Here is a 24,272-nt window from a genome sequence, read left to right on the forward strand (position 1 = left end):
CTGCCGGAGTGCCCCGTAAGTTGTTGCCTACGTGGCTCTTGTATCGTCAGTCGGCGCATGCCGTGAGCGCGTTGTACCTCGGCCTCTTAGCCAGTATGATCTTCTTGCTCCATACACACTTCAGGAATGCTTACCCTTAGTTTTTCAATGTCGCCATGGCAGACATCACCAAGATCAGGCTTTCCGTTTCAAGCGTGAAGGAAAGCTTTCCTCCAACGCATCCGAATTTTCCAATTGCCCAGGCGCTTCTCTTGGTCCACTGAGCACCAGGGTCCACTCACCTTACAGACGTATCCTACAAGGTTAGCAACAAGGCATCGATGAACTTGCTGAGGCAGTATGCTCATGCGTAGCATCTCGAATATTGCGTTACGCGGCATTGATCTCTATAGACTACCACTCGATAGGCTTCTCATGCTGCCAGAATCCCCCTGTAGTCCCTTTGATGTCCGCTAATGCTAGCAAAACAGGGGTCTGCGCGCCTTCGTCAGGCGACTTGGTTCCATTGCCCTTGGTCATGTCGGTATTGACGTAGCCTGGGCAGCACGCGTTCACTAGAATCTTGCTTCCCTTCTCCTCTTCAGCTCGAGCAAGTGCCTTGGTAGCGCCGATCAACCCAGCCTTCGAAACAGCATACGCAGCACTTGGAAATCCCGCCTCCTTCTCTTTGCCAGCTTCTACGGCGGATGCGAAGTCCTTCATGATACTGGTGATATCGCTCTCCGATTTGGCAGCGAGGAATCGGTTACGGATGTCGTCGGCATACTTATTTAGATGACCAGACATGCTTGCCACGTTCACAATGCGACCTTCTGGCTTCAACAGTGGCAAGAACATGTGGCACGCCTCCACGGTATTATAGTAGTTGCAGCCCAAAGTAGTTTTGACAATGTTGGCATCTACCCAATCAGCCACCCTCCCGTTACGTATCGTGGATAAAACCTACCAAAGCCATTCATAGCGATTCCAGCGTTGTTGATGACGAAGTCGACACCGTCCCCGTGCTCCTGCTTGAGGTGCGCTGCAAAAGATTCCACGCTCTTGCGGTCTGTTATATCTAATTGATGGTACCTGATCTCAGACTCGCCGCCGTCACTCTTCAATGCCTTAGCTTTCTTGAGTTGCACATCATCGTGTAGGTCTTTCAGAGCGGCTTCACCTCGGCCCTGATCGCGAGCAGTGAGATAGATTAGGAAAGGACCACTGTGCAAAGGAGACTTGGGATATTGCAGTGCTAGCTGTCGGACTGTTCCAGGTCAGAGGAGAGCCTTTGTGGCGTGAGGGGTGCATACCAATTGCAAGCCCAATGCCCTAGACCCCGTTAGTCGCAGCCTCCACGTTTCGCGGGGCTGCACATACCTTGTTGGCACCGGTCACGACTCCTATGCGACTGTATGCCATTTCTGGATGCGTTGCTGAAGTCTGAAGGGGTCCATAGTTCGTAGAGACAGGATATACGAGCAGTCCCACTCTTGAACGTGGTTGACGAGATCCGACGTCATCGTTACTGCTTATAGTTAAGACACTACACTGTATTTCGGATCTGGACCCACCCAAAGCAACGGCGCCATCACGTCTCACTGCGGCTTTGATCAAGCAAACAATACAAATGCCGTAGCACTCTCTTTCACGACAGCGTGAATCGCTTTGAGTTTGTCAACACTTTTTGATCAACTCTCCCACAACGAACGGCACTACACTTTTCGGTTCCACATACTGCAGCTGAAACTTCTCCCACTCACCCGCCTTTCGCAGAAATTCACCCGTATGCCTCTGCATTTCGCATCCGCCCAGGAAGAACGGCCATCCCAGAATACTGTACACGAACTGCATCACCCGTGCATCAATACGGCCCTCCGTCCGCCATGGATTGACAACGTGCTCGCAGATGACCATCCTACCTCCAGGCTTCAGCAACGTATACAACCCTTTGATAGTTGCCTCCGGCTGAGGTACCCCGCATAGCACTCTCAGACAACAGATCTCATCGAAGATCCCATCTTCGTTCGTCCCACTTGTGCTCAAGATTCCATTCTTATGCAAAGCAGGGATCAAACTCTCAGGCTCGCCGCCGCAGAGCAGCGCGTGGTACTTCTCGCCAAAGCCAGCTTCCTGTGCATTCTTGAGCAGTCCCGTATGTAAATCCGCAGCAGGCTCAACGCCATAGATCGCCGTGATGCCCTCGGGATTGAACCGTTTAAGGAGCTCGCCGGTACCGGGGCCAATGTCAAGCACCAACCCGCGGCAATCACCGACAAGGGAGTTGAGGGGACCAGGGATCTCCTGGGACATTGCGGCACCGTTGTGCGTCCAGAAGCGGGCGAACGATTTGTAGCGAAGGTATGTAAGATTGAGCAGTTTCAGCGGTTGGTGGTCTTTGAAGATAGTTTCTAGGATGGTCATAATGAAATCTCATAGGCGTCAGCGTGTTGTGCGCTCGATAGCGATACTGCTGGAAGCTTTTAGATTAGGACGCACGGTAAATTCCCATTGAAAGCAGCAGTGACGGCCACAATAGCCTTGAAAAAGGCAGTAGGTTCTGTACCCCGGTCGTTGGAGGCATCTTGTCAAGTCTGAGAGGTGTCTCTTTGGATTGGCCCCCTGAAGATGTGTTCAGTGCTCAAAGAAGAGATGAGGGATAGACAAACGCGAAGGGGTTGGGTGACGAGAGTAAAGCTAGTGTCTCATCGGGCCATGATCTTTCTTTATACGAAGCTTGCTAGAAGTCTTCACACACCACCTCTGCAAACTTGGAGCGACGTACAGTCGGCGACTAATCAACCGTGTGATCGGCGACTAATGAATAGTGTGTTCGGCGACTTCAACCTTGATTGTTTAGTCATCGTATCCAAGCAACGCTCCTCTGTCCATACCTTCAAAGTTGAAATGCGGGGTAGCACGAGAGCACGAAAGACAAGGAACACGCGAGGTGGTCATAGCTCTCTAGATGCCTCGGCTCGGCATGTGGGTCAACAACGCGCTACTGATTTATGTAGTCCAACTCAACAGCGATCCTTCGGACATAACAGCATATTGCAACCTAGACTCTGAAGGCAATCCGTTCGTTAAAGGAACATCTGCACCTGACATAATGGATGAGCAGTGGAAGCGTTACGCGCTCATCACGGGGTACGCCGAATCGTCCACCTAACGCGACGACTAAAGAAAGGCCAAAATTGCTTCGACCTGACTAGCTAACAACTACAGCTGCACACCAGGAGGCATAGGCCACTACCTGGCGCTCGAATTTGCCGCAAATGGTACACATGCCTCAATGATCACTGGACTGTCTCTCACTCACTACGTACCCAGGTTACCACGTTCTAGCGACCGTCCGCAGCCCCTCCAAATACACCCCACCTAACGACAACATAACCTACCTCCCACTCGAGCTCCCACACGAGGACTCCATTTCCTCCCTCCATGACCGCGTTGCGTCCATCACCGGCGGAAGACTCGACGTCCTCTACAACAACGCCGGGCGCAATTACACCGTCGCAGCCACCGACATCGACATGGGCGAAGTGCAAGCGACCTTTGACGCGAACGTCTTCTCCGTCATGAGGCTATGCCAGATCTTTACCCCAATGCTGATCGAAGCAAAAGGCACCATTGTACAGACGGGCAGCTTGGCCGGCGTGATGCCCTACGTTTTCGCCAGCGTGTACGCGGCGTCGAAGGCAGCGTTGCACGCATACTCGGATACATTACGTGTGGAACTTGCGCCGCTGGGCGTAAGGGTTATTACGATAGTGACGGGTGGTGTGAAGTCGAACATTGCAAGGACGCATCGCGAATTGCCGTCTGACAGCTACTATATGCCGATCGCAGATCAGTACGAGAAGAGATTGACGTTGAGCCAGCAGATGGGCATGGATACGCAGCAATATGCGAGGAGTTGCGTGAGGCATGTTATTGGTGGAGAGAGCTGGTTTGGTGCTGTAACCAAGAGATGGGTGTGGGAGGGGAAAATGAGCTGGGTCGTGTGGTTTGGTTGGAGTTATTTACCGCGTGGTGTCCTTGATTGGTACTTCAAGTCGAAGTTCCAGTTGGGGAGGTTAAGGGGTACGGTTGGGCCGGACAAGAAGAGAGTTTGAGATAAGGTGACGATGAGCATTACGAACACATGTTGCTCGACGTTGTGCTATATTTCTTGGAGCTGCTTCAAGTGACTTGCACGGTTGCGGAAGGAGCAGCTGAGAGGTTCCTTGCGATCAAATGCGAAGGTGATAGCTGCGTCCAAGACAGCCTCGTCGCTCCTGCCTGATCACTTCCCACAATCAAGAATGACGCCCCATTATCCGCCTCTGTGTGGTTTTCATGCTCTCTGGAAGACAGACTTGGTCTGAGTCTGCCAACTATGGATCCGTTGACGGCGGTAGGCCGGTGGGCCGACGTTCTACAGGTTGCAGCAAGACTTGTTGGGACGGCGAAGGATATTCACCACTCCATCGAAGGCGCTACGCCCAAAATGGCGGGCCTCGAGACAGTCACTAGAGCAATGAAAAGCCGTCATTTGCAGTTGCAGATTATGGCCCAGGGATTATACTATACTGTTCTGAACAAAGTGTCGGAAGCAGACACACAACTCGCGGAGCTGCTTGCCAACTGCGATGCAGTGGCTAAGCAGCTACTAGAGGTTCTAGGAAGGCTCAAACGCGATAATCCAAGAGGCAACTGGGGAAAGATGATCCAGGCTTTGCGAACTGTCTGGAGTGTTAACGAGATCGATGCTCTACGAGAACGTCTCGGAAGACACGAATAAAGCATGCAAACAGCACTGTTGATTTGCTTGAAGTAAGTCTGCGCCGACTTGTGACATCGAGCAGTATTGATGAAGAGAAGCGAAAAAATTGATCAGATTCCGGACCCATCTCGCCTCTATTCAGAGAACAACTTTGATGTATTCCAGACTTGTATAATCCATGAAATTCGGGAGCTACGTGCGCAAGACTTGAACCATGCGTTCGGTGCCCGATTCTTGGCACTTACGGATATTAATATGCAAAACCAAATTTTGGAGCGGCTCCGCTTCATCAATCAAGACGACCGCGAATACCGGGTAGCAGATGCTCACGTCCAAACCTTCCAATGGGTTTTTGACGACTACGAGACCCATGAAGCAGGATGAAAGCTATATCTATTGGGTCACGGGTAAAGCTGGTTCCGGCAAGTCGACCTCGATGAAGTATAATGTACGCCATTATCAATGTGACGAGCTTCTACGGTGCTGGGCTGGTCAACTGCCTCTCGTAACCACCCGATTATATTTTTGAATTACGGCAGTCGCATGCAGATTTCGCAAGAAGGACTGTTATGAACTGTTCTTTACGATACGCTCAAACAACGTCCAGATATGATGCCCAAAGTGCTGCCAAATCAATGGACAAGATTTCAGACGTTGGGAAATAACACACATCCGTGGGTGCTTACGGAACTCATGGCCGCGTTCGATCGCCTGATCCCATGTGCTTCAGACATTTTCTTCAAGTTATGCCTGTTTGTTGACTGACTAGACGAATTTGACGAAGATCGCGAGGCCCTGGTAACCCTGTTTCGTAAAGCAACATCCCCCAATGTCAAAGCGTGCTTCTCAAGCCGTTCGTGGGTGGTCTTTGAGGAAGCATTCAACACCCTCGGAAGCTTGAAGCTTAGACATCTCACTTATGATGATATTCGGGAATATGCAACGACTAGATTCCATGCCCATTCTGGTTTTGAAGCTCTAGCACACCGTGAGTCGTCTTTCGCAGCAACGTTGATAGACAACATCACCACGAAAGATTCCAGCGTCTCCCTCAAGATTTTCTCAACAGTCAAGTCGCTTCTCACGGGATTTTCGAATAGTGATCCCATCTCCGACCTACAAAAATGGCTAGACGCGATACCGGGTGATGTGTATTTGTTCTACACGAAAATGTTTGGTTCGATTGATCCAATTCACGTCAGACACGCTCATTAGCTATTTCTTCTGGTACATGCTGCGGAATTCAATTTGACCGCTTTGGGACTATATTGTGCTGACCAAAATATGAAGGTAAATCAAATAATCATATAAGTTGCGGTAGCTGCCAAGGTCTTGCCCCTCCCGGAACTGGAATGCAACAACAAGGTTGAGACCATAAAGAACCGTCTGAACATTCGATGCAAAAGGGTCCTGGAGATCGAAGGGCAATACTCGGGCAGCATGCACGCTCCTAGACTAGGCAAAGTTTCCTACTTGCATCGAACAGCAAAAGAGTTTCTCCAATCGGAGAATATCATACCAAGATGGCGTCCTCAGTTGGTCATTTGACGCTCAATTGAGTCTGGTATGAGCCGGCCTATGTGCAATGGGACGGCGACTTCACTGCAACGGTAACGGTCTTCGCCTGTCATGAAGAGGTCTAAATTTTCATAAAGTAAGATTGACTAAGGCTTTTTCGATTATCTCTTAGCGCGTTCGCTCAACTTGTAACCTTTATTGGAGATGTTGGGCCGCGACTTCACCATCTCCTGGTCAAGGACGAGAGAATCACTGGTAGAGATGACACAGGACGGAGAGAGGGTTTAAAGTGGGTATGCATGGGTGTTAGGTGCTCATGTGGGAAGCAAAGTCCAAGTGCTCTATCAATTCCTATCCTATTCTTTCTCTATCTTAACGCTCGTCCAATCGGAAATCCATCTTCTCACGTCTGCGCAGACCTTACAACCGAGCCTAAATATCTACTTCACGTAAAAGTCTACACAGCTCTCATACGTCTGCGAATTACTGTTCGACCACCAATACCATTGCAGCGCACACTTTCCACCAGCATCGCACGTCGAACCCAGAGTACTCGGAATTGTGATGTTGAAGTCGACTTTGTTTCAACGTCAGTCCACACTTCCGGTTGTCGAGTTCAGGAAACTAAGAACAGGAGCAAGCTTACCATCGTCTCCGCCACCGCTGACATCATCCGGCCACACGCTCCAGGACTTGACTGGCGTATCAAGTGCCTTGTTCGCCTTCAAATCAATGACCGAGACATTCTACTGTCCGTTAGCGAGCTTTCTACCAACCTTTATCTTTCACGTCTCTTAATGTCTTTCTCACCCTGCTGTCCCTCATTCCATGGGAAAAGTATTACTTACAGCCCATCCCGGCTTATGTGCTGCGACCAAGTCTACAAAGAATGGCACGACCTGTCCCGCACTATAACCCTGCACCCTCGCCGTATTATCCTCATACTGGTACCCTCGGCACAAATAAGCGTTGCATTTGTAGTCAACATCTGCCTTTGCCATGGCAGACTCGATGGGGCCCGCAGGGTCGGAGTTGAGCTTCTTGGATACAGCGGTGCCGCAGAGGGAGGTTTGTGCTGTTCCGGACTAAAAAGGGGAAGTAAGTAATAAAATATGACGTATGTAGTCTGGATAGGATAAAGATTTGCTTACGGTACGTGGGAGAGGAGTCTTGAGGACGCCGTGAGCTGTGCTGAGGACGGTCAGAGCCTGGACGAGGAGCGTGGTGGCCAACATGCTGAAGTTTTCGGTGATAGAAGACAGCACGGGTACTTTCAGAAGTCATTCAGCCATGCATGCTATATACTATTGGTTACATATTGTAAGTACTGGTGAGGTTGCGACGGAGGTTTGCGATTCATGGTCCTGTTCTTCGCGGTGTGTTTTCTCCACCAACGACAAAAGCGCACCGACAAGAGTCATCTATTTAAGCTTGGCAACGCTCGACACACACAACGGTGTTCCTGTCGCCTATAGTGGATAGAATATGGAGCTGGAATATATTTGTTCCTCTTGTTGTCTGCGTATGATGATCAGATTATTGAAAGGACAGTGGAGTGGAGATACAGATGCTTGCACAAAAGAGGTTCAGTCAGGGCCTTGCCAGACATGGTCGAGTGACGGCCAATGCCCCTGCTCACAGTCCCCCCACAGGTCTTTTTCGACCGCGCATAGACCAATGCTTTCAGCTCCGCGGTACCAATACGAGGACGTTCAACTTACCATGCGTCATAAGACATAGACGCTATAACAGCTCCAGTCTTTTCGGATATCCTCGGTAACTGGGAGTCCCAGATGAAGCCGAAGGATATCGCTATGGGTCTTTGCATACAGCGAAACAGCGCACAACGTCCTCGGAACAAGGTGCAGTCATCCTTGCCGTCGCGGGCTGGCTTCCCAGAATGGGAAAGGATCCAGACCGAATAGTCAACCCGGTACTAGTTGAATAGCTGCACAACTCCATGCATGTCACACGGCGACGTACAGTTGGAACGTCTTGACGTGCATGTCCCCGCGAATAAAATTGACCCAGTGTACCGGTTCCTCCGGTGTGGATACGTCTGCGGCGCAGAGGACCTTAGTATGAGAGGGGAATCACAGGGCAGTATCCGGCGTTCTCCACCTGTGCGCAAGGCATGTAGGTGACACAGAGCGCTTGACAACGTGTCGCGAAACGAAGCCAGGAAGAGCGGTGTGGGACGGGTCGCTCGAAGGACGTACGTGAAACGGAAGGACGCTGCAACCGAAGAGAATGCCAGCATGCATCCGACAACTCGAAGAGTTTGAAATGCTGCAAGATATCGTGATTGAGTTGAAACGGGAAACATTTAGTGCGAGGTTTCCAGATACGATGCGAAAGGGTCGATTGGACCGTTAACCGAGCGAGCTGGAATGAATGGGCATCATCAAGTAGTACAAACATGTCGGTAATTGACTCTAGGAGGTACTGCGGCGTTGCACCCCCACTTCATCTTTCGAATCGACGTCGGCCGTAAGAGGATCGTAGACCTGGAATGCGATGCCTCCGATGCAGACACGAACGTATAGGGCGATGCAACGAAGGCCGTCCTACTTGGACTGCATGATCAGGTCTCTTCATCAGCACTCGAATCCATGAACTGCAATTTCAAAAATCCCCTGCCATTAGCATGCCTCATGCCGTGTACAATCATGCAGAACTATCATAGACAGGGTTGGCTTCGATACTGTTCTACACGTTGCCTCCGTATTCCGTCGCTGAATTAGATAGGTCTCGGCGGAGGCATAAACTCGTCCTCGTTGACCAAGCTGCGAAAGCTCCTGTCCCTCGTGGAAGAGGGCGCCTGGTCTGTACACGACGTCTGCAGTTGCACTTCTACCTCTTCCAGTCTGGCTGTACCCCCCTTTTACGTGCCCAATCGCTGCCGTTGCTCTTGCCCACGCCATAACCACGGCGACGGCCCATGACGTTACCAAGAACGATAATACGTTGCTTGCGCATCCCGATGAACAGCCCAAGAACATACTAGTGACGGCTGCTGTAGCGGTGGCATTGATTCTTGTAAGCTCGCATGGGCAGGCCTCGCCCTCGGTAGTGCTGCCATCGCTTACCGTCTCCTCGACAAGGCGGTTTCGCGGGAGACGGAAGAGGTAGACATGGTGCCTCAGAGGGCGAAGTGGCAGCGGAAGAAAGGGCAGTTAATTGAATGTTGAAGGTGCACCAGCGAATGGCAAAGGGGCGCTAATTTCAGAGCTCGAGGCAAAACATGGGGGTTGCCAAGCACGACATGAGATAAACAACCACGGCGCTGCTGCCTTGCCACCCCTTGTGAACACCTGTTTCGCCCCTCCAAGACCCCAAACTTGATAGCACACCTCGTCTTGCCCCTCAACCGCGTTCGTTCCCAGCACGATTGTTGACGCGGTCGCGAACCCCGCTGCCGCCCACAGGCCCACAAATAATTGCGCGAACGGTTAGCCCAGACCCTGTTGCTCAACCGCACGACCGCATCATCCCAGCGAAGCCTGCTTGTCTCCTCCACGCAACCTCACACATCGCGACAATATGCGCCCGTCATCCGCGCTCTTCTTCGCTTTCGCCGCCTCGGCCGTCGCGCAGGACCAGGTCCCGCTGCTCGACAAGCTCAAGGGCTTCTTCAACCAAGCAACTGCCGCCATCTCGTCAGCAGTACCCGCCGACCCTTCAGCACCCGTCAAGGCTGCATCTGGAAAGGTCGCCGAGTCGATCCAGCATGAGCTGACCCTGGAGAATTGGAAGGATGTGTTGACGGTAGACCCCACCGCAAGCGCACCGACGACGCAGGACTGGCTGGTGTATATCACCGGTGGCAATGCGACGTGCTTTGGACTGTGCGGAAACACGACCAAGGCCTGGAACGTACGTCCCCCATTGCTTTGCAGTGTCCGATCAAATCTGCTCGTCGAGAGCATGATGGAGCACCTTACTAACACTGTGACAGGCCTCCCTCCCTCTTCTGGCTGCCCAGCCCAACGCACCCAAGTTCGCCGTTGTCGACTGTGATAAGGAGCAGATCCTTTGCAACTCGTGGTCCGTCGGCCCGCCGTCTCTATACTACTTCCAAATTCCCAAGCCCCTGGCCGACCAGTCGGCTCCCGCAACCACCGTCCGCTTCCTGCCCCTGAATCGCACTTCCACCACGACCGAGACGTTCAAGAAGCTTTTCGTGGATGGAGAGTACGAGAAGACTGCACCGTATGAGGGCTACTTCCACCCTTTTGACGGTGAAATTCAGAAGTACGGTCTCGCCATCCCACTTGCGTACTTCTTTTGGGGGTTTTCCAAGATGCCATCCTGGTTGCCTATGATCCTCATCTCCTTCATCAGCCGTTCCTTCATGTGAGTTCACCATCTCCCGGTTCCATTGGCCAAATGTACTGACGTGGTATCAGGGGTCGTCGCGCTGGTCCTCAAGGTGGCCAGCAGCAAGGTGCCCGTCCTGCAGCCGCGCAGTAGAGCACCATCAGACAAATTTACTTCGCTTGTTGAACATTGTTCAAGTTCTCGCGTTGCCTCAGAAGACACTTGTTCAAAGAGTCGGCTTTGATTTGTGCATGTAGAATTGGATTCGCTAGGGCCTGGTTGTTCATGGTAGTAACTTGTAATTAGCACGCCAGGGGCGTACTTCACGGCCACGATACAGAGGGTTCTGGATGTAAGCGAGGAGTGTTGTCTGGCTCGCGAAAAGAACCGGCTGTGGGATATCTATGTCAATATACCAGTCATTTCGGCGTTCGAATAAGAGTCCTTAGAATGTGATTGCATGTCATCTCGTCCAATGGGAGTCGATGCTGGATGCGACCAATCAGACGCGCGCAGTTCGGCTGAACGCCGGCCCAAAATCTAATTCTCCAGTCGCGACGCATCACGCTCCGTAGCACTCCTACCCACTTCAGCACATACACCATGGTCAACATAATAAAGCGGATGCGCAAGCTGCGCGAGGTGCGCACCCATTTCTTCACAGACTTCCTGAAGTGCTAACAACTGTCACAGAAGGTAAAGAACACCCGCAACAGTTTCCCTCGTCTGCAGGACACTCGACAAGCTGTACGCAGCACGCACCCCCGAACAAGGGCGCTAACGGAAGAAACGTAGCTTCTATGGATTCGAAACGGACCGGGCGCGATACAGTTGCCTAAGGAAGTGACGAAGATTAGCATGGAATTCCACAAGAAACTCATCGGTTCACATCACAGAGGAGCGAGGTACGTCCCAACTTTTCATCCTATCACCACTTGCTCCGGCCCATATACCGCAGCATTCAACCAAATCGGCATCTTCATTCAATGCAAGAATACAACAAGAGCGAAGAGGTAGAAGAGACTGGGTGACGTGCTAACACATCGTGGAAACAGACACTTCTGGCACGAAATGCTCCCTCGAATTAAATATCGCAATCCTGCCCTCCCCATCAGCATAACACGGCACGACGACCCCGCCGGCCCAGCCTATCTGCACATCTACACGTCTCCCAAATCCTCCGCCTCACAAACCATGAACACCCCCGGCACCGGGAACGCTACGCCCGAGCCCAACAACATTTTGACACCGGATACATCCACGCCCACGCACACCGTCGATATCAAAGCCCTACATGAATCAGAGATTCTGGAAGCGCTGGTGGAGAAGACAGGCGCGGTGGTGCTGCAGACACCACCGGAGGAGGCGCAGGAGATGGCCGAGATCGAGGAGTTCAAGGAGAGGAGTGATATTGATAGGGTGGAGGTGCGAGAAAAATTGATGAAGGTTAGGAGGGAGGAGGAGTTGTTAAGGTTGGCGAGGGGAGAGGTGCCTAATGCGGCTTAACACCGGACTAAGCAGAGCCAGTGTTTGGCAAGAGAAAGAAGGGGATGGTATGGGTGGCTGAAGTATATGATATTGTGTGTTTAAGAGAGGCGAAAAGCCGTGTATATCACGTGTAATACACCGGTCAGGAAGCTGGCATGTATATATAGGAGGGACATTCAGCATTGAAAGAACATCAAGTTGAATTGCGCCGTGTCATATTGTGTGAAGAACAAGCAGCTCATGGTAAGTCCAATAAATATGTGATAGCGCTGTTCGGTTCATATACTGGCAAAGCGGACGGTTGAATCAACAACGACCCAGATTAAGCTAAGACAGGTGTATCAGTTGTGGCTTCACCGATCAGAGTGGCAGTACGACTCAATGTACCACACATGGAATGCGTTCCTGCGGTCCACCGCCGTAGTAGGCGCGCTCCTCCGTCTGGCGTGTCCTTTCGCTTGCGTAACCGACAATTGCAGTCCGCCGGGTTGATGGTAGCTTTCGGGAGTATACCGTTGTGCGCTTCGTATGGTGCACGTGCAACATGGGATGAAGGTGGAACGTTGCTCGTGCATTCATAGACAGAATCCACTCGCACAAGTCGTGTGATAATGGTCATTGTTATCGTCTACTGTCGTACATTCGATCAGCGCCGGCGGCTCGTCGCAGCGACGAATGCCTGAGGTTACTCGAAACCTCGGTTTGAGACCCTCAGGAAGCCGCGCCACCCTTCCACCAGCTAGTCGCTCCCAAAACAAAAACAATGACCATTGCATCGCTCACCACGGTACTGTATATGACGCTGTACCGTCCAACAACCCTGACGTATCCCGCGTATGGCTCCGGAAGCAATCCACCAACGGTACTGAGGATGCCGCTTCCTTGTAATCGGCCGCGCTCGATGTAGTAGCGGGATGTCTGGAGGACAACTTCGAATGTGGCGAAGAGGTAGAAAAAGTGCGCAAAGGTATCTGCCGCAGTGCTGTCGCTTGCCCAGTCATCGTTGTCGCCGTGGAACTCGCGCGAGAGCTTGGAGCCGGTGAAGGGCGTACGAAGTACAATGTACACTGCGAGGCCGAAGGAGAAGAGGGCATGGACCAGCCGCCATATCCATGCCGATGACTGCTCTGGGGAGGGGTCGGGCGCAGATCCACCGCCTCCCATAGCGGAGAAAAGATTTGCCAGGCCTGGTGGAAGATCGCCCGGCGCGCCTGGCTGTCCGGGTCCCCCGGGCATACCTCCTGGTCCTCCCCCACCCATCATCTGCTGCATTAATGCCATCATATCTTGCGCGCCATCGGGTGCCTGTCCCGCACCGAACTGTGGAGGTGAGGTGCCATTGAAGGCGAATGGCGAGGGTAGGTGGGCTTGTGAGGAAGGTGTGTAGTGATGCTCTGAGATATCGATTTCGTCCGGGTCAGGTGTCGCAGTACCTGAGAGCCCAGGTTGTGGTGATGCAGAGGGTGTTGGTTTCGCTAGCCACTGGTCAGCTTGCGTATATGCTTACGTATGCAGACCGCAAAAGCAGAAATAGAGGGGAGGTGGCATACCGGGTAGATCTTTCTTAACATCCCTGTGCGTGCCGCCTTGAAGCGCGGTGATAGCGTGCAGACGGTTCTCCCCGTCTTGCAGCTTGGCGGCTCTTCGCTCTCTTCTCAGGCGTGCTTGCTTCTGCGCGGGCGACTCGCCAGGAACGGCGCCCGAAGTGGAGGCAGATGAGTCCGCCATGGCATGGGAGAAGGGCGTGGGCGTGGTCGAGCGCTTATGCGAGTGGGGCACGGTGCGGTGTGAGTAGGTGTTTACACATTGCCGCGATGCTTTTCGTCACTGCTGCGGGCAGGTGGTGCACAGACCACCGGTCACTAAGCCATTCAGGGTCTAGACTTCGGCTACTCCCATGAAACCACCGTGCTTCGCGACTGCACGCTGGTCCCACGACAGGACTGTACGGCACATTTCCCTTTGCATGGGAATTGCGACTGGCCTGCTTTCCTCAATTTGCGCGCGACAGCCGGCTCAGTCTACCGTTCAACATGTGGTGGCAACGCTGACGTGAGTACTTTTGCCGGGCATTATCCTCGTTCCCACATCGCATTTCATCGATTCCCTAGGTCGAAAGCTGCGTCGTCCTCGACTTAGACACTTCTTGCTGCTGCCTGCCGGAGGTGGGGCTTGCGAAAAGTGATGGAACTCCTATCGGAACTTGCAGTGTAGTGACACCTGATCCTTCTGCTGGACTACGTCAATGCCTATGTCCTTGAGTTAAACGTCTCTGCCGAAGCCAGCACCGGGAGCTTGACTCCCTACTCCCACTATAGCATTCATGCTATGCAGTGAGTGCTCCTCTTTTCCGCGGATTCTGTCCTGCATGCCCTGGCCGATTTCCTTCAACGAAGTGGGAGATACTCCGCGTAGCATGTTCGAAATGGTGACACAGCACTGCTGAACCCGAGGGCCTGGTATCTTGCCCTCTGGGAGGAACACAGAATGGGGCAGAGGGACCATCGAACAAAGGCTCGGGTAGCGATATGCGGAGGACGTGTGACGGACTGAGCGAAAATTCTTTGCGGAAGAAATAAATGGCGTGAACTGCCACCCACATAATCTGCTTGCTAAGATACGTGTGCCTTTCAGCATCTGTGGACGTTTCATTAAAGGCTTCGCTGTACCAAACTAGCTTTCGGAATCGAAGCTTGTATCTTCATCTTTGTCGAATACGGCATTGCTCAGCAAAGCGTTCTTCTTGCATTTGCTATCTGAAGGCCTTCGTCATCCTCAGAAATGACGCAGCGCCTTTGGCCAGTGCGGCACGCGCTGAAGCATGGTTTGCTCCGGAGTTCTTCTCCTTCCACCCTTGGCAAACTTGGACTGAGTAGCAATTCAATTCGAACAGCTCCAACCACCACGCCAGTTACATGCCACGCTTGGCACGCCAACCATATTCGAGGCTTAGCCAGCCCAGCCGTCTCTATATCATCTGGAAATGAACGCTCGCCTTACCCGTATGAAATCACGGACCCAACCCTCGCCAGCCCTAAGGCCGACCGCATCGTCCCAATCAATCCTGAAATAAAGCGTACTCCTCACCGGCCTGCTTTCCCCCTTACTTGCGCTGAAACTGGTCCCCAAGAGGGTGGTGAGATCCGCTACTGGACTCACGTACCGCAGTGGGACAGCATAACTCCAGAAGAATTTATAAGCAACAGCTTCCAGGTCGGTACTCGCATCACTTCGAATATGAATCCATGAGCTGACCTGGAAACTAGGTCAGAAATACGGTCAAGTCAGCAAGAGAGCTTGAGCGCTTCCTGCTTACCGTGCTTCCCGAAAAGTTGACAGCTTCCAAAAATCCCCTTTTGCGACATCTCCAAACAAGAGACGACTTTATCCAAGATGTGAGAGCTGGATTGGAAATTGCTTCGATGGAGGTTCGGCTGACACCGGAGATTCTGTCCCTTGTGGACTGGAACAGTCCCTTGGATGATCCCATCCGGATGCAGTTCATTACGCTCAAGAGTAGTCTGCTACCCGATCATCCAGCTCTCACCCTGGATTCTTTGGGCGAAAAAGACGACTCTCCAGTACCAGGTCTCGTCCACCGCTACCCCGGCAGAGCATTATTCTTGGCGACCTCTATCTGCCCAGTGTATTGCAGGTACTGCACAAGAGCTTACATGGTTGGACCAGCTACTGGCTCGACACAAAAATTGCCTCAAAAGCCCACCAGAGCACGCTGGGAGATCATATTTCAGCACATCGAACAACACAACGATATTCACGATATCGTCGTATCTGGTGGTGACGTGTACCAGTTACCCCCAGAACACCTCAGGATGATTGGCGAACGGCTGTTGAGCATCCCACATGTTCGGCGCTTCCGCATCGCTTCCAAAGGCTTGAGTGTCAATCCGGGTCGTATCATTGACCCAGCAGATGCATGGGGCAAGACACTAATCGATTTGTCGAACCAGGGGCGAAAGATGGGCAAACAAGTTTGTTGGCACACCCACTTCAATCATCCAAAGGAGGTCACGTGGATCGTCAAGAAAGCGGCAGATCATCTCTTCGAGAACGGGGTCACCGTACGCAATCAGAGCGTACTGCAGAAAGGCATCAACGACGACTTTGCCACCATGAGCACTCTCCTCAAAGCACTGGCTGATATTAACATACAGCCTGTATGTTGATTACATTCCTCTTTTATCGAACATGGCTGACATGTGCAGTACTACGTGTATCAGCACGATCTCACCAGAAGCGTTGAGGACCTTAGGACTCCCCTCAAGGACATTATGAAGCTAGACAAAGAACTTCGCGGAACCTTGTCGGGCTTCATGATGCCCTCCTTTGTGGTTGACCTCCCCGGCGGTGGAGGCAAGCGGCTTGCCGCTACCTATGACTCGTATGATGAGGCAACTGGTGTTTCTGAATGGAGTGCACCAGGCCTGCCAGGTCCCAAAGGTCAAAGAATGTACTCGTATTTCGACCCCCGCCCGCTACCCGCGACTGTCGAGGAATTAAGACAGCTACGTGAGCAACAGGATCTCATGCACAAGTACAGATCTACTCGAACAGAAGATTTCGTGAAGGTTGAAGAAGGCGTCGAGGTGAAACTACGAGAAGAAAACTTCCGCGCGTCCGAGGGGAGTCTCTCCTATGGCTTCCACGCCACCGCCTCAGCCTAGGGTCATCATCTCGCTAAAATTTGTGCCTTTCTCGGATCAGGATACCTCACTGCTTCCTTCGCATGAGATGCTGATCTTCAGCGTCATTTTTTCACAACAAAAGAAAAACATCTCCGCGGTCTTTGACTTCGCCCATCCTTCGTCATGATTCTGCTATGGTTCGATGTCTTGTTCGGTGGCTGTATTTGAACACATTAATATGCTATATTTGTCGATATCCGCAGTTTCTTCTTTTTCCTTTTCAATGATCCTGATGATATTAGGATACATAAAAGGACGCCCATTGCAACGGCCAGTCTTCGAGTCAGGGCGTCGTTCTCCTACATTTCTTCAAAGCTTCGTTATGACTAGTCTTTCAGAGTTCTTTCGGAAAAAGCACGGCTTCTTCTGTCAAGAAAGGATCAAGGGCGCACAGAACATTGGCTTGAGCCACAGGCTACAGCCCCTCAAAAAATTTAACAACCGGGCCGCATACCAGGAATATTGAAGCAGCATGGGTGGAGCATTTGCATTTGCCTGGACAACATTGCTTTCGTTCGTATGAACAGTCTGAAAATGGGGGACCTACGGGGCACATTCGCTTAAATATCCAGCTTGCAGTTTATTGCGTCATAATTATGGAAGGCAATGAGTACACGACTTGAGAAATGTCCTTGAACTGAAAGTGTACGTGCGGCAGGGGAAAGTGCTGCCTAGGAGAGATCTTACCGCATGTGAGCTGAACAGCGATGCATCCCTCACTCGCTTGTACCTTGATCAAGTTCTCCTTCTGGTGTGCGATCATGCCGTACTGTATTGACCCAGACCACAACAATGACGGCTAACATGAACAAGGCTGCGACGATCCTTGAAACAATTGCCCTCATCGAGAAAGCTGCCCTGGAGGATATCAAGTTGCTGGTCTTCGCTGGAAAGTTTATTCCATAGCTATCCTGTGGGTGAACAATGCTACCACCCAGAAGGGGCTACACTCCTGCGACATGGCATGCGCTGATCATAACTCAGTACTGGGCTGAATGCTACCCTCCCCCTGAAGCAAGTCAACGCACCAGACACGTATGCTGAGGAGAGCGTACTGATGGAGCTCAATTGAGAGTATGTCAGCGCCATTCAAGCAGCGTGCCGTCGGGCTGGCATTTCAATCAATCATAGAAGGCATTAGTGAATGTGGGGCAAAGGGCCATACCTTGTCCAACTCTCAAGTCATCGTTAGCAATGGCAGCACAATTATGAGCGTTCATCGCAAACTCTAGCCAACATCTGTGGAACGATATAGCTGGGTTCAGGGCAACGGCAGCTGTGTGCGCAACTAGCCTCTATCGCTCGAATAGAATATCGGTGATCTTGCCTGTTGGGAGCACACCGTGAATGGGGTTCGTCAAGCGTTGCTCATGCAGAACCAGCACATCCACGCAGGAAAGTATCAAGTGGAATACATGCATTCAAGAATGTAAAACCCTAGAGAGTACGCTTGTTGTGAACTTGGATGGAACTGGATGGGCTATATAGGTAGGTGTAAGAGCGCGTGAAGGAACATTCGCTCGAGATCTCAAATTCACGTCCATCACTATTCTTCCTTTGAGGCTCCGAAAATTCACAATGAATAGCGCAATCACGAGGAGCCTGCTGGGAACGATTCACAGATTGCGCAGATTGGGCAGCAGTTATTATGTCATGAGGTAATGGTTTTAAGCATGCATGCCCTAGGGATTCACCGTTCTCTTCTTTCGACGATGCAATTTCGACACCGAGAGTCATGGAGCTTAGGGTTACCGTTCAGGCTATCTTTAGCATCGTTCAACTTGTGGACTTCAGCAGCGACTGCGCTGCAAGAGGTGTTGAACTGTACGAGTCCGCTAACAGTATTATCACTAATAAAGTCGCTATAAGGGCCGTCATCCTTTGCTTGTAGACGCTTAGAGACTTTAGTAAAGCGCATGAAGGAATATATGGAGACTGACGACGGGGTAGCGCGCTAGTGTGGGGCATGCCAACTTGGCGCCTTGCGAACCTCAGGCTATCAGCTCTGCCTCACTCCAAACGCCTCCACCCCAGTATGTCGCTGTGAATCCAAGGTTACGTCTATGTTTCGTAATACAGACGCCCTTCGGATTGTGACGTGGAATCCATCATCCTCACCTTACCTTCACCTTCACCGCTATGCTCGAGGCCATTGTCGCAGAACAGGCAGCTGGGGGTGTGCCTGGCACCGCCTCCGTTGATACAAGAGATATATTTGCGCCACTCTATATGGAGCATGCGGACTTTTCCGTTGGAGCAAACATTGCGCACCCAACCGTGGCTAATGCGTGTTATTGGCTGAGCCACGATTGGTGCCTACCAGGCAAGCAGGAGTCAGCGCGGATGGACTCGGTGCTCTATACAGTCGCCCGCCTTCCAACATCTACACTTGCATTCCATTTCTTCCGGAGCTCGATCTCTTGGATTTGCACTCGTCTTCTTAACACATTTGGCACCCTTAATTAGTGTTGTTGGGGTTGCAGCCAGATAAAAGCCCCTTCCAGGCACCACACCTTTGGTACAGCATCGTCCAACGCCCAACTCCTCAGATATGCTCTTCGCGTAATCAGATTGTTATCTGATTGGGCGATCCTTGTCTTGAGCGTGAAATCGATCGGGCCTCTGGCACCATTTGGCGTTGGTCCGTGCACGGCGTTGGTCTGCCTTCACGCGTTATAAACCCACAGCCTTCGTGGAGATTCTCCATAAGATACTCGCCGCCCCCGCACGCGCTCAACGACCCAGATTGAGATTTTGGCTAATTGCTGTAGAACCGTGGGTGCACCTGATACCCTGTGCCTATTCCGGGACAGAGACTACCGAACGAAGATTACCAATTCTCCAAGCTACCATGCCGCGCGAGTGTGTCATCTGTTCGGACGCTGACAGCGAGGAAACCCCCCTGCTCGAGCTTCCGTGCTTTCATCACTGGGTCTGTCGAGACGGCTGTATCGCGGATTACTTCGAGAGGGCAACATCGAATGAGAGCCTGTACCCTCCGCAGTGTTGCGATGAACCGATACCGCTTGATCGATTTGCGGAGTATGTCCCTGAAGAGGTGAAGCTGGCGTTTCTCGTGAAAGAGCAGGGCGAGTACACCATTCTGCCCAAGTAGGTCGCATCTTGCATGCATCATGCATCACATGAACCGACCTGCTTACATACATAGGTATCGCGTGTATTGCGCAAACTCGGCCTGCGGGAAGTTTCTACACCCTAGCGGTCAGATCAAGGATCCCGGATCCAGCATCACTTACGTTGTTTGCGAGAGCGATGATTGCTTCCAAGCCACATGCTGTTCCTGCAAGACACTGCTTGTCGATGGGACCGAAGGTCACACTTGCAAGGTCAACGATGATGATCAGAAATTCAAAGAGACTGTCGATGAGAAGGGCTACAAGGAATGCTATGTTTGTGGTGCAACAGTAGAGCTTGCCGAAGGTAATCTCAAATCGTGGACAAGCTTCCAGAATAAATAGAAGGCTGACATATGTTCAGCCTGCAATCACATAACCTGTGGATGTAACAACAGCTTCTGCTATATCTGTGGCCAAGTTTGGACTGGAATTCACGGCTGCCCGCAGTACGGCCCTGCGCATTACGACGAAGAGGGCTACAATCAAGACGGCTACCATCGAGATACGGGCCTCAACCGTGATGGCAGGACCCGCCATGAACAAATGAATCATACCCGCGGGGAAGATGACGATGACGATGGCGACGAAGATGACGAAGGCGTTGATGGAGACGACGAGCAAGTAGAAGATATGTGGCACCAGATCCTGAGTCATGTTGATCCCGATCGTAGGGCTATGCTTCAGAGCCTAGATCCAGAGGAGCGAGAGGACGTTTTGATGCAGCTCCAGATTGAGTTCATCGATCAGGGGGTTATTTTCAATATTCCCCAGCCTCCTGCTCCGCCGCAGCAAGAAGGTAACGGTGAAGACGAAGACGAAGATGAAGTTGAAGATGATGATGAAGTTGAAGATGATGATGAAGTTGAAGATGATGATGAAGTTGAAGTTGAAGTTGAAGATGAAGACGAGGATGAGGATGAGCAAGACGGCGAAGGAGAGGGCGAGAGTGAGGGTGAAAATGGGGGCGAGAGTGACGACGGAAATGAGAACGAGGGTGACAATGATGTTCAACAAATTGACCAACTGTTGAACGCTGAAGTCATCCAGGGTGCTGATCCCAACGCGGGCAACGACCCTCCTATTCTGGATTTCGGCCACGGTGCCATATTCGCTGATGAGCTTTCTCCTATGGCGGGCTCTTGGGTCGATTCAGACGCATCCTCCCCCGATGACCTTTCACATGGTACCACTTCCAACACCGTATCTTCTGCCACTTCACCCGAGGAGCTTGCGGATATCAGTGACCAGGAACAGCTTAAGTCTAGCCATGTCCATTGAAATATCCTCGCCGTGGACCAACCGGGGAAAGGTTGGGGTACTGTATCCCGCTTCCTGGTCGGTGAAGTTTACACGAACTGTGATACTTCATCACTGCCCTAGTACCTGTACTCTATCCGAGACTCTGTACGGTGGATACTGCGCATGAATATAAGGGCGACTGACCTTGGTGTTGGAGATGAGCAATCTCACCACGTTGGCAGTTGCTTGGCATCGGTTGAGAGATTGTCAAATAGTCGGAGCAGGGCAAGAATATTATGGGGCTATTCACACAATGCTGAGGAATTGACGTTCCGTGCTGTGTACACAATGATTTCAGAATTTCAGGATTGCAACGTCTATTTTTCTGGTCTTCTGCATCTGCGAAGCTTTATTTATTTCCTCTTCTGAAGCACGCATGCCATTTTGGCCGCCAATATAACACAGCATCACATCTTGCTTGACTTATCAAAGCTCAAGGGAAGGATCGCCCGATAAATCGAATCTGTACACGTACCTCGGTAGGAAACGGAGAATTAAAGACGTTGCGCCCGAAAGAGCTAGCATCCCCCAGTCAATCACATCCTTCCCCGCATTATAGCACACGGAGGATGTCGATCGCTCTCGTGCCCCGTGGGCAGATTTTGATCTCATATGGTTAGTTCCACTAGTTTTTTATGTAGCATTACTGGGATTACCAGACTTTTAGGTACATCGGCAAACATTTTGTCCGATTTGTGGATCCGATGTTAGCCCAACTTTGATCTAAATGTATCTCAACCGGTGGATTTTTCCACCGATCAGGTCAGGTTGTATCGCATCAAGTAGCCAAACGTGCAATGTGGAGTCAGAATGCTCTCTCAGGTCTGAAATTACACTAGTGAGAGCTTCTCAACAATCCGTTAAATACTCTCAAGCCAGCAACTGGACCTCTGCTCGAGACTCTCGTGTGCCCGATACCACATCGATTTATATCGTATGACTTGTGCGCGCCCATAGTAAGATGCGCTTCTTCGCCACGTTGCTCGGCCTCTGTGTCGCGACAGGCCCCGTAGCGGCTCAGGTTGCGCCTGTGGTCACAGAATCAGGCGTCTCAGCCCATCCATTCGACATCAACCAGGTCTCTTTGACCAGCAGTCGCTTTATGGCCAACCAGAATCGAACGCTCAGCTATCTCAAGTTCGTGGACACCAATCGCCTCCTCTATAACTTTCGCTTGAACCACAAGCTGTCAACTAGTGGAGCAATAGCGAATGGTGGTTGGGATGCTCCTGACTTCCCGTTTCGTACACACATGCAAGGTCATTTCCTGACTGCTTGGGCTCAATGTTATGCACAATTGGGCGACACCGTGTGTCGGGACCGAGCTACAAGCTTTGTAGCGGAACTCATCAAGTGCCAGAACAACAACAAAGCCGCTGGATTTGCTACTGGATACCTGTCTGGCTTCCCTGAATCCGAGTTCGCGAAACTGGAGAATGGTACGCTCAGTAATGGTAACGTGCCATACTACGCCATTCACAAGACGCTTGCCGGATTGCTCGATGTTTATCGCTGGATCGGCGACACAAATGCAAAGACGGTCCTGCTCGCTTTTGCTGGCTGGGTGGACACACGCACTAGCAAGTTGAGCTATGATCAGATGCAGAAGGTCATGCAGACGGAGTTTGGCGGTATGAATGAAGTGCTTGCGGACATATACCACCAGACAGGGGACAAGAAGTGGCTTACCGCCGCGCAGCGGTTCGACCATGCCGCTATATTTGACCCACTTGCGTCTAACCAGGACACACTTGACGGACTACATGCAAATACCCAGGTGCCAAAGTGGATCGGCGCGGCGCGAGAGTTTAAAGCCACGGGCACGTCCAAGTACCGCGACATCGCAAAGAACGCCTGGGCATTTACCGTCAACGCGCATTCCTACGCCATCGGCGGCAATAGCCAGGCCGAGCATTTCCATGCACCCAACGCGATCTCCACATGGCTGACGAACGACACTGCAGAAGGATGCAACACATACAACATGCTCAAGCTTACACGCGAGCTCTTCACCATGAACCCTACCGACGCCACATACTTCGATTTCTACGAGCGCGCGCTCATCAACCACATGCTCGGACAGCAGAACCCAGCTACCGACCACGGCCACATCACATACTTCACGTCGTTGAACCCGGGCGGCCATCGAGGCCTCGGCCCAGCTTGGGGAGGTGGTACATGGAGCACAGACTATGATTCGCACTGGTGTTGCCAGGGAACAGGTATCGAGACGAACACAAAGATGCAGGACTCGATCTACTTCTACGACGATTCTTCGCTCTACGTCAATCTCTTCACACCGTCGAAGCTGAACTGGAAAGCGCGCAGTGTTACTATTATCCAGTCTACCACGTTCCCTGCGAGCGATACTACGAGCCTTACAGTCATTGGCGGGGACAGTTGGGCGATGAAGATCCGCATCCCATCCTGGACCTCGGGCGCTACCATCACAGTTAACGGCGTCACACAGTCCATCACCACAACTCCAGGCAGTTATGCTACACTTAGCCGTACCTGGGCCTCAGGCGACGTCGTAATCGTAAAGCTGCCCATGAAGTTGCGCGTCATACCTGCCAACGACAACAAGTCTGTCGCAGCTTTGGCTTTTGGCCCTACTGTTCTCTGTGGCGACTATGGTAGCACCACGCTCTCTGCCAATCCGAAGCTCGATTTAAACACTGTGAAGCGCAGTGGGACGACTGGTCTGGCGTTTGCCGGTACTGCTGACGGTAAGCCAGTGAATATTGGGCCGTTCTACGATGCGCAGGGATTCAACTATGCGGTGTACTGGGCCGTCAGTGGTTCGTTGCCTGCGTAGATGCGCTAGAGTCACGATATAGCAACACGAGGACCAATTCATTGAACATTGACTCAGAATGCAGGAAGGCATTAGCGCCATGAATGTTCCGAACCTGCCCAACCCCAATCGTGTGATCGTCAAGTCCAAGGCCAATTCACGTTGTCGGCGACACTTAGTATTTTCTGGTAATACTCGCATATATCATTCCCCTCCATGAGTTCCTTGAGTTCGAGCACGCCGCTCGGTGACCGGGTCGA

At 51.8% G+C, this 24,272-nt stretch overlaps 9 protein-coding genes across 9 annotated transcripts; 6 read left to right on the forward strand and 3 right to left on the reverse strand.

Annotated features, from left to right (window-relative positions):
- Positions 1-393: 393 nt before the first annotated feature.
- Positions 394-2,403, reverse strand: N0V89_003951 (uncharacterized protein; the record flags this gene model as incomplete). Its single annotated transcript, XM_056212744.1, has 5 exons — positions 394-899; positions 947-1,246; positions 1,293-1,311; positions 1,360-1,382; positions 1,743-2,403. 5 exons carry the CDS (start codon positions 2,401-2,403, stop codon positions 394-396), a joined length of 1,509 nt encoding a protein of 502 aa, XP_056073052.1.
- Positions 2,404-3,091: 688 nt separating this feature from the next.
- AYR1_1 (NADPH-dependent 1-acyl dihydroxyacetone phosphate reductase) lies at positions 3,092-4,097 on the forward strand (the record flags this gene model as incomplete). The annotated part of the gene is made up of 3 exons (XM_056212745.1): positions 3,092-3,129; positions 3,208-3,260; positions 3,313-4,097. The coding sequence occupies 3 exons, from the start codon at positions 3,092-3,094 to the stop codon at positions 4,095-4,097; spliced, it is 876 nt and encodes a 291-aa protein (XP_056073053.1).
- A 2,758-nt stretch (positions 4,098-6,855) lies between these two features.
- N0V89_003953 (uncharacterized protein) lies at positions 6,856-7,500 on the reverse strand (the record flags this gene model as incomplete). Its single annotated transcript, XM_056212746.1, has 3 exons — positions 6,856-7,011; positions 7,114-7,350; positions 7,417-7,500. 3 exons carry the CDS (start codon positions 7,498-7,500, stop codon positions 6,856-6,858), a joined length of 477 nt encoding a protein of 158 aa, XP_056073054.1.
- A 2,308-nt stretch (positions 7,501-9,808) lies between these two features.
- Positions 9,809-10,738, forward strand: N0V89_003954 (uncharacterized protein; the record flags this gene model as incomplete). The annotated part of the gene is made up of 3 exons (XM_056212747.1): positions 9,809-10,141; positions 10,224-10,621; positions 10,675-10,738. 3 exons carry the CDS (start codon positions 9,809-9,811, stop codon positions 10,736-10,738), a joined length of 795 nt encoding a protein of 264 aa, XP_056073055.1.
- Positions 10,739-11,188: 450 nt separating this feature from the next.
- N0V89_003955 (uncharacterized protein) lies at positions 11,189-12,091 on the forward strand (the record flags this gene model as incomplete). Its single annotated transcript, XM_056212748.1, has 4 exons — positions 11,189-11,227; positions 11,279-11,332; positions 11,381-11,490; positions 11,641-12,091. The coding sequence occupies 4 exons, from the start codon at positions 11,189-11,191 to the stop codon at positions 12,089-12,091; spliced, it is 654 nt and encodes a 217-aa protein (XP_056073056.1).
- Positions 12,092-12,784: 693 nt separating this feature from the next.
- N0V89_003956 (uncharacterized protein) lies at positions 12,785-13,801 on the reverse strand (the record flags this gene model as incomplete). Its single annotated transcript, XM_056212749.1, has 2 exons — positions 12,785-13,548; positions 13,624-13,801. The coding sequence occupies 2 exons, from the start codon at positions 13,799-13,801 to the stop codon at positions 12,785-12,787; spliced, it is 942 nt and encodes a 313-aa protein (XP_056073057.1).
- Positions 13,802-15,495: 1,694 nt separating this feature from the next.
- Positions 15,496-16,758, forward strand: N0V89_003957 (uncharacterized protein; the record flags this gene model as incomplete). Its single annotated transcript, XM_056212750.1, has 2 exons — positions 15,496-16,251; positions 16,300-16,758. 2 exons carry the CDS (start codon positions 15,496-15,498, stop codon positions 16,756-16,758), a joined length of 1,215 nt encoding a protein of 404 aa, XP_056073058.1.
- Positions 16,759-19,760: 3,002 nt separating this feature from the next.
- N0V89_003958 (uncharacterized protein) lies at positions 19,761-21,194 on the forward strand (the record flags this gene model as incomplete). The annotated part of the gene is made up of 3 exons (XM_056212751.1): positions 19,761-19,821; positions 20,113-20,220; positions 20,278-21,194. The coding sequence occupies 3 exons, from the start codon at positions 19,761-19,763 to the stop codon at positions 21,192-21,194; spliced, it is 1,086 nt and encodes a 361-aa protein (XP_056073059.1).
- Positions 21,195-22,176: 982 nt separating this feature from the next.
- N0V89_003959 (uncharacterized protein) lies at positions 22,177-24,033 on the forward strand (the record flags this gene model as incomplete). The annotated part of the gene is made up of 1 exon (XM_056212752.1): positions 22,177-24,033. The coding sequence occupies one exon, from the start codon at positions 22,177-22,179 to the stop codon at positions 24,031-24,033; it is 1,857 nt and encodes a 618-aa protein (XP_056073060.1).
- Positions 24,034-24,272: the final 239 nt, after the last annotated feature.

The sequence above is a fragment of the Didymosphaeria variabile genome (genome assembly GCF_027946475.1).
Source record: "Didymosphaeria variabile strain IMI 356815 chromosome Unknown scaffold_3, whole genome shotgun sequence".
In the NCBI taxonomy this organism is placed as follows: Eukaryota; Fungi; Ascomycota; class Dothideomycetes; order Pleosporales; family Didymosphaeriaceae; genus Didymosphaeria; species Didymosphaeria variabile.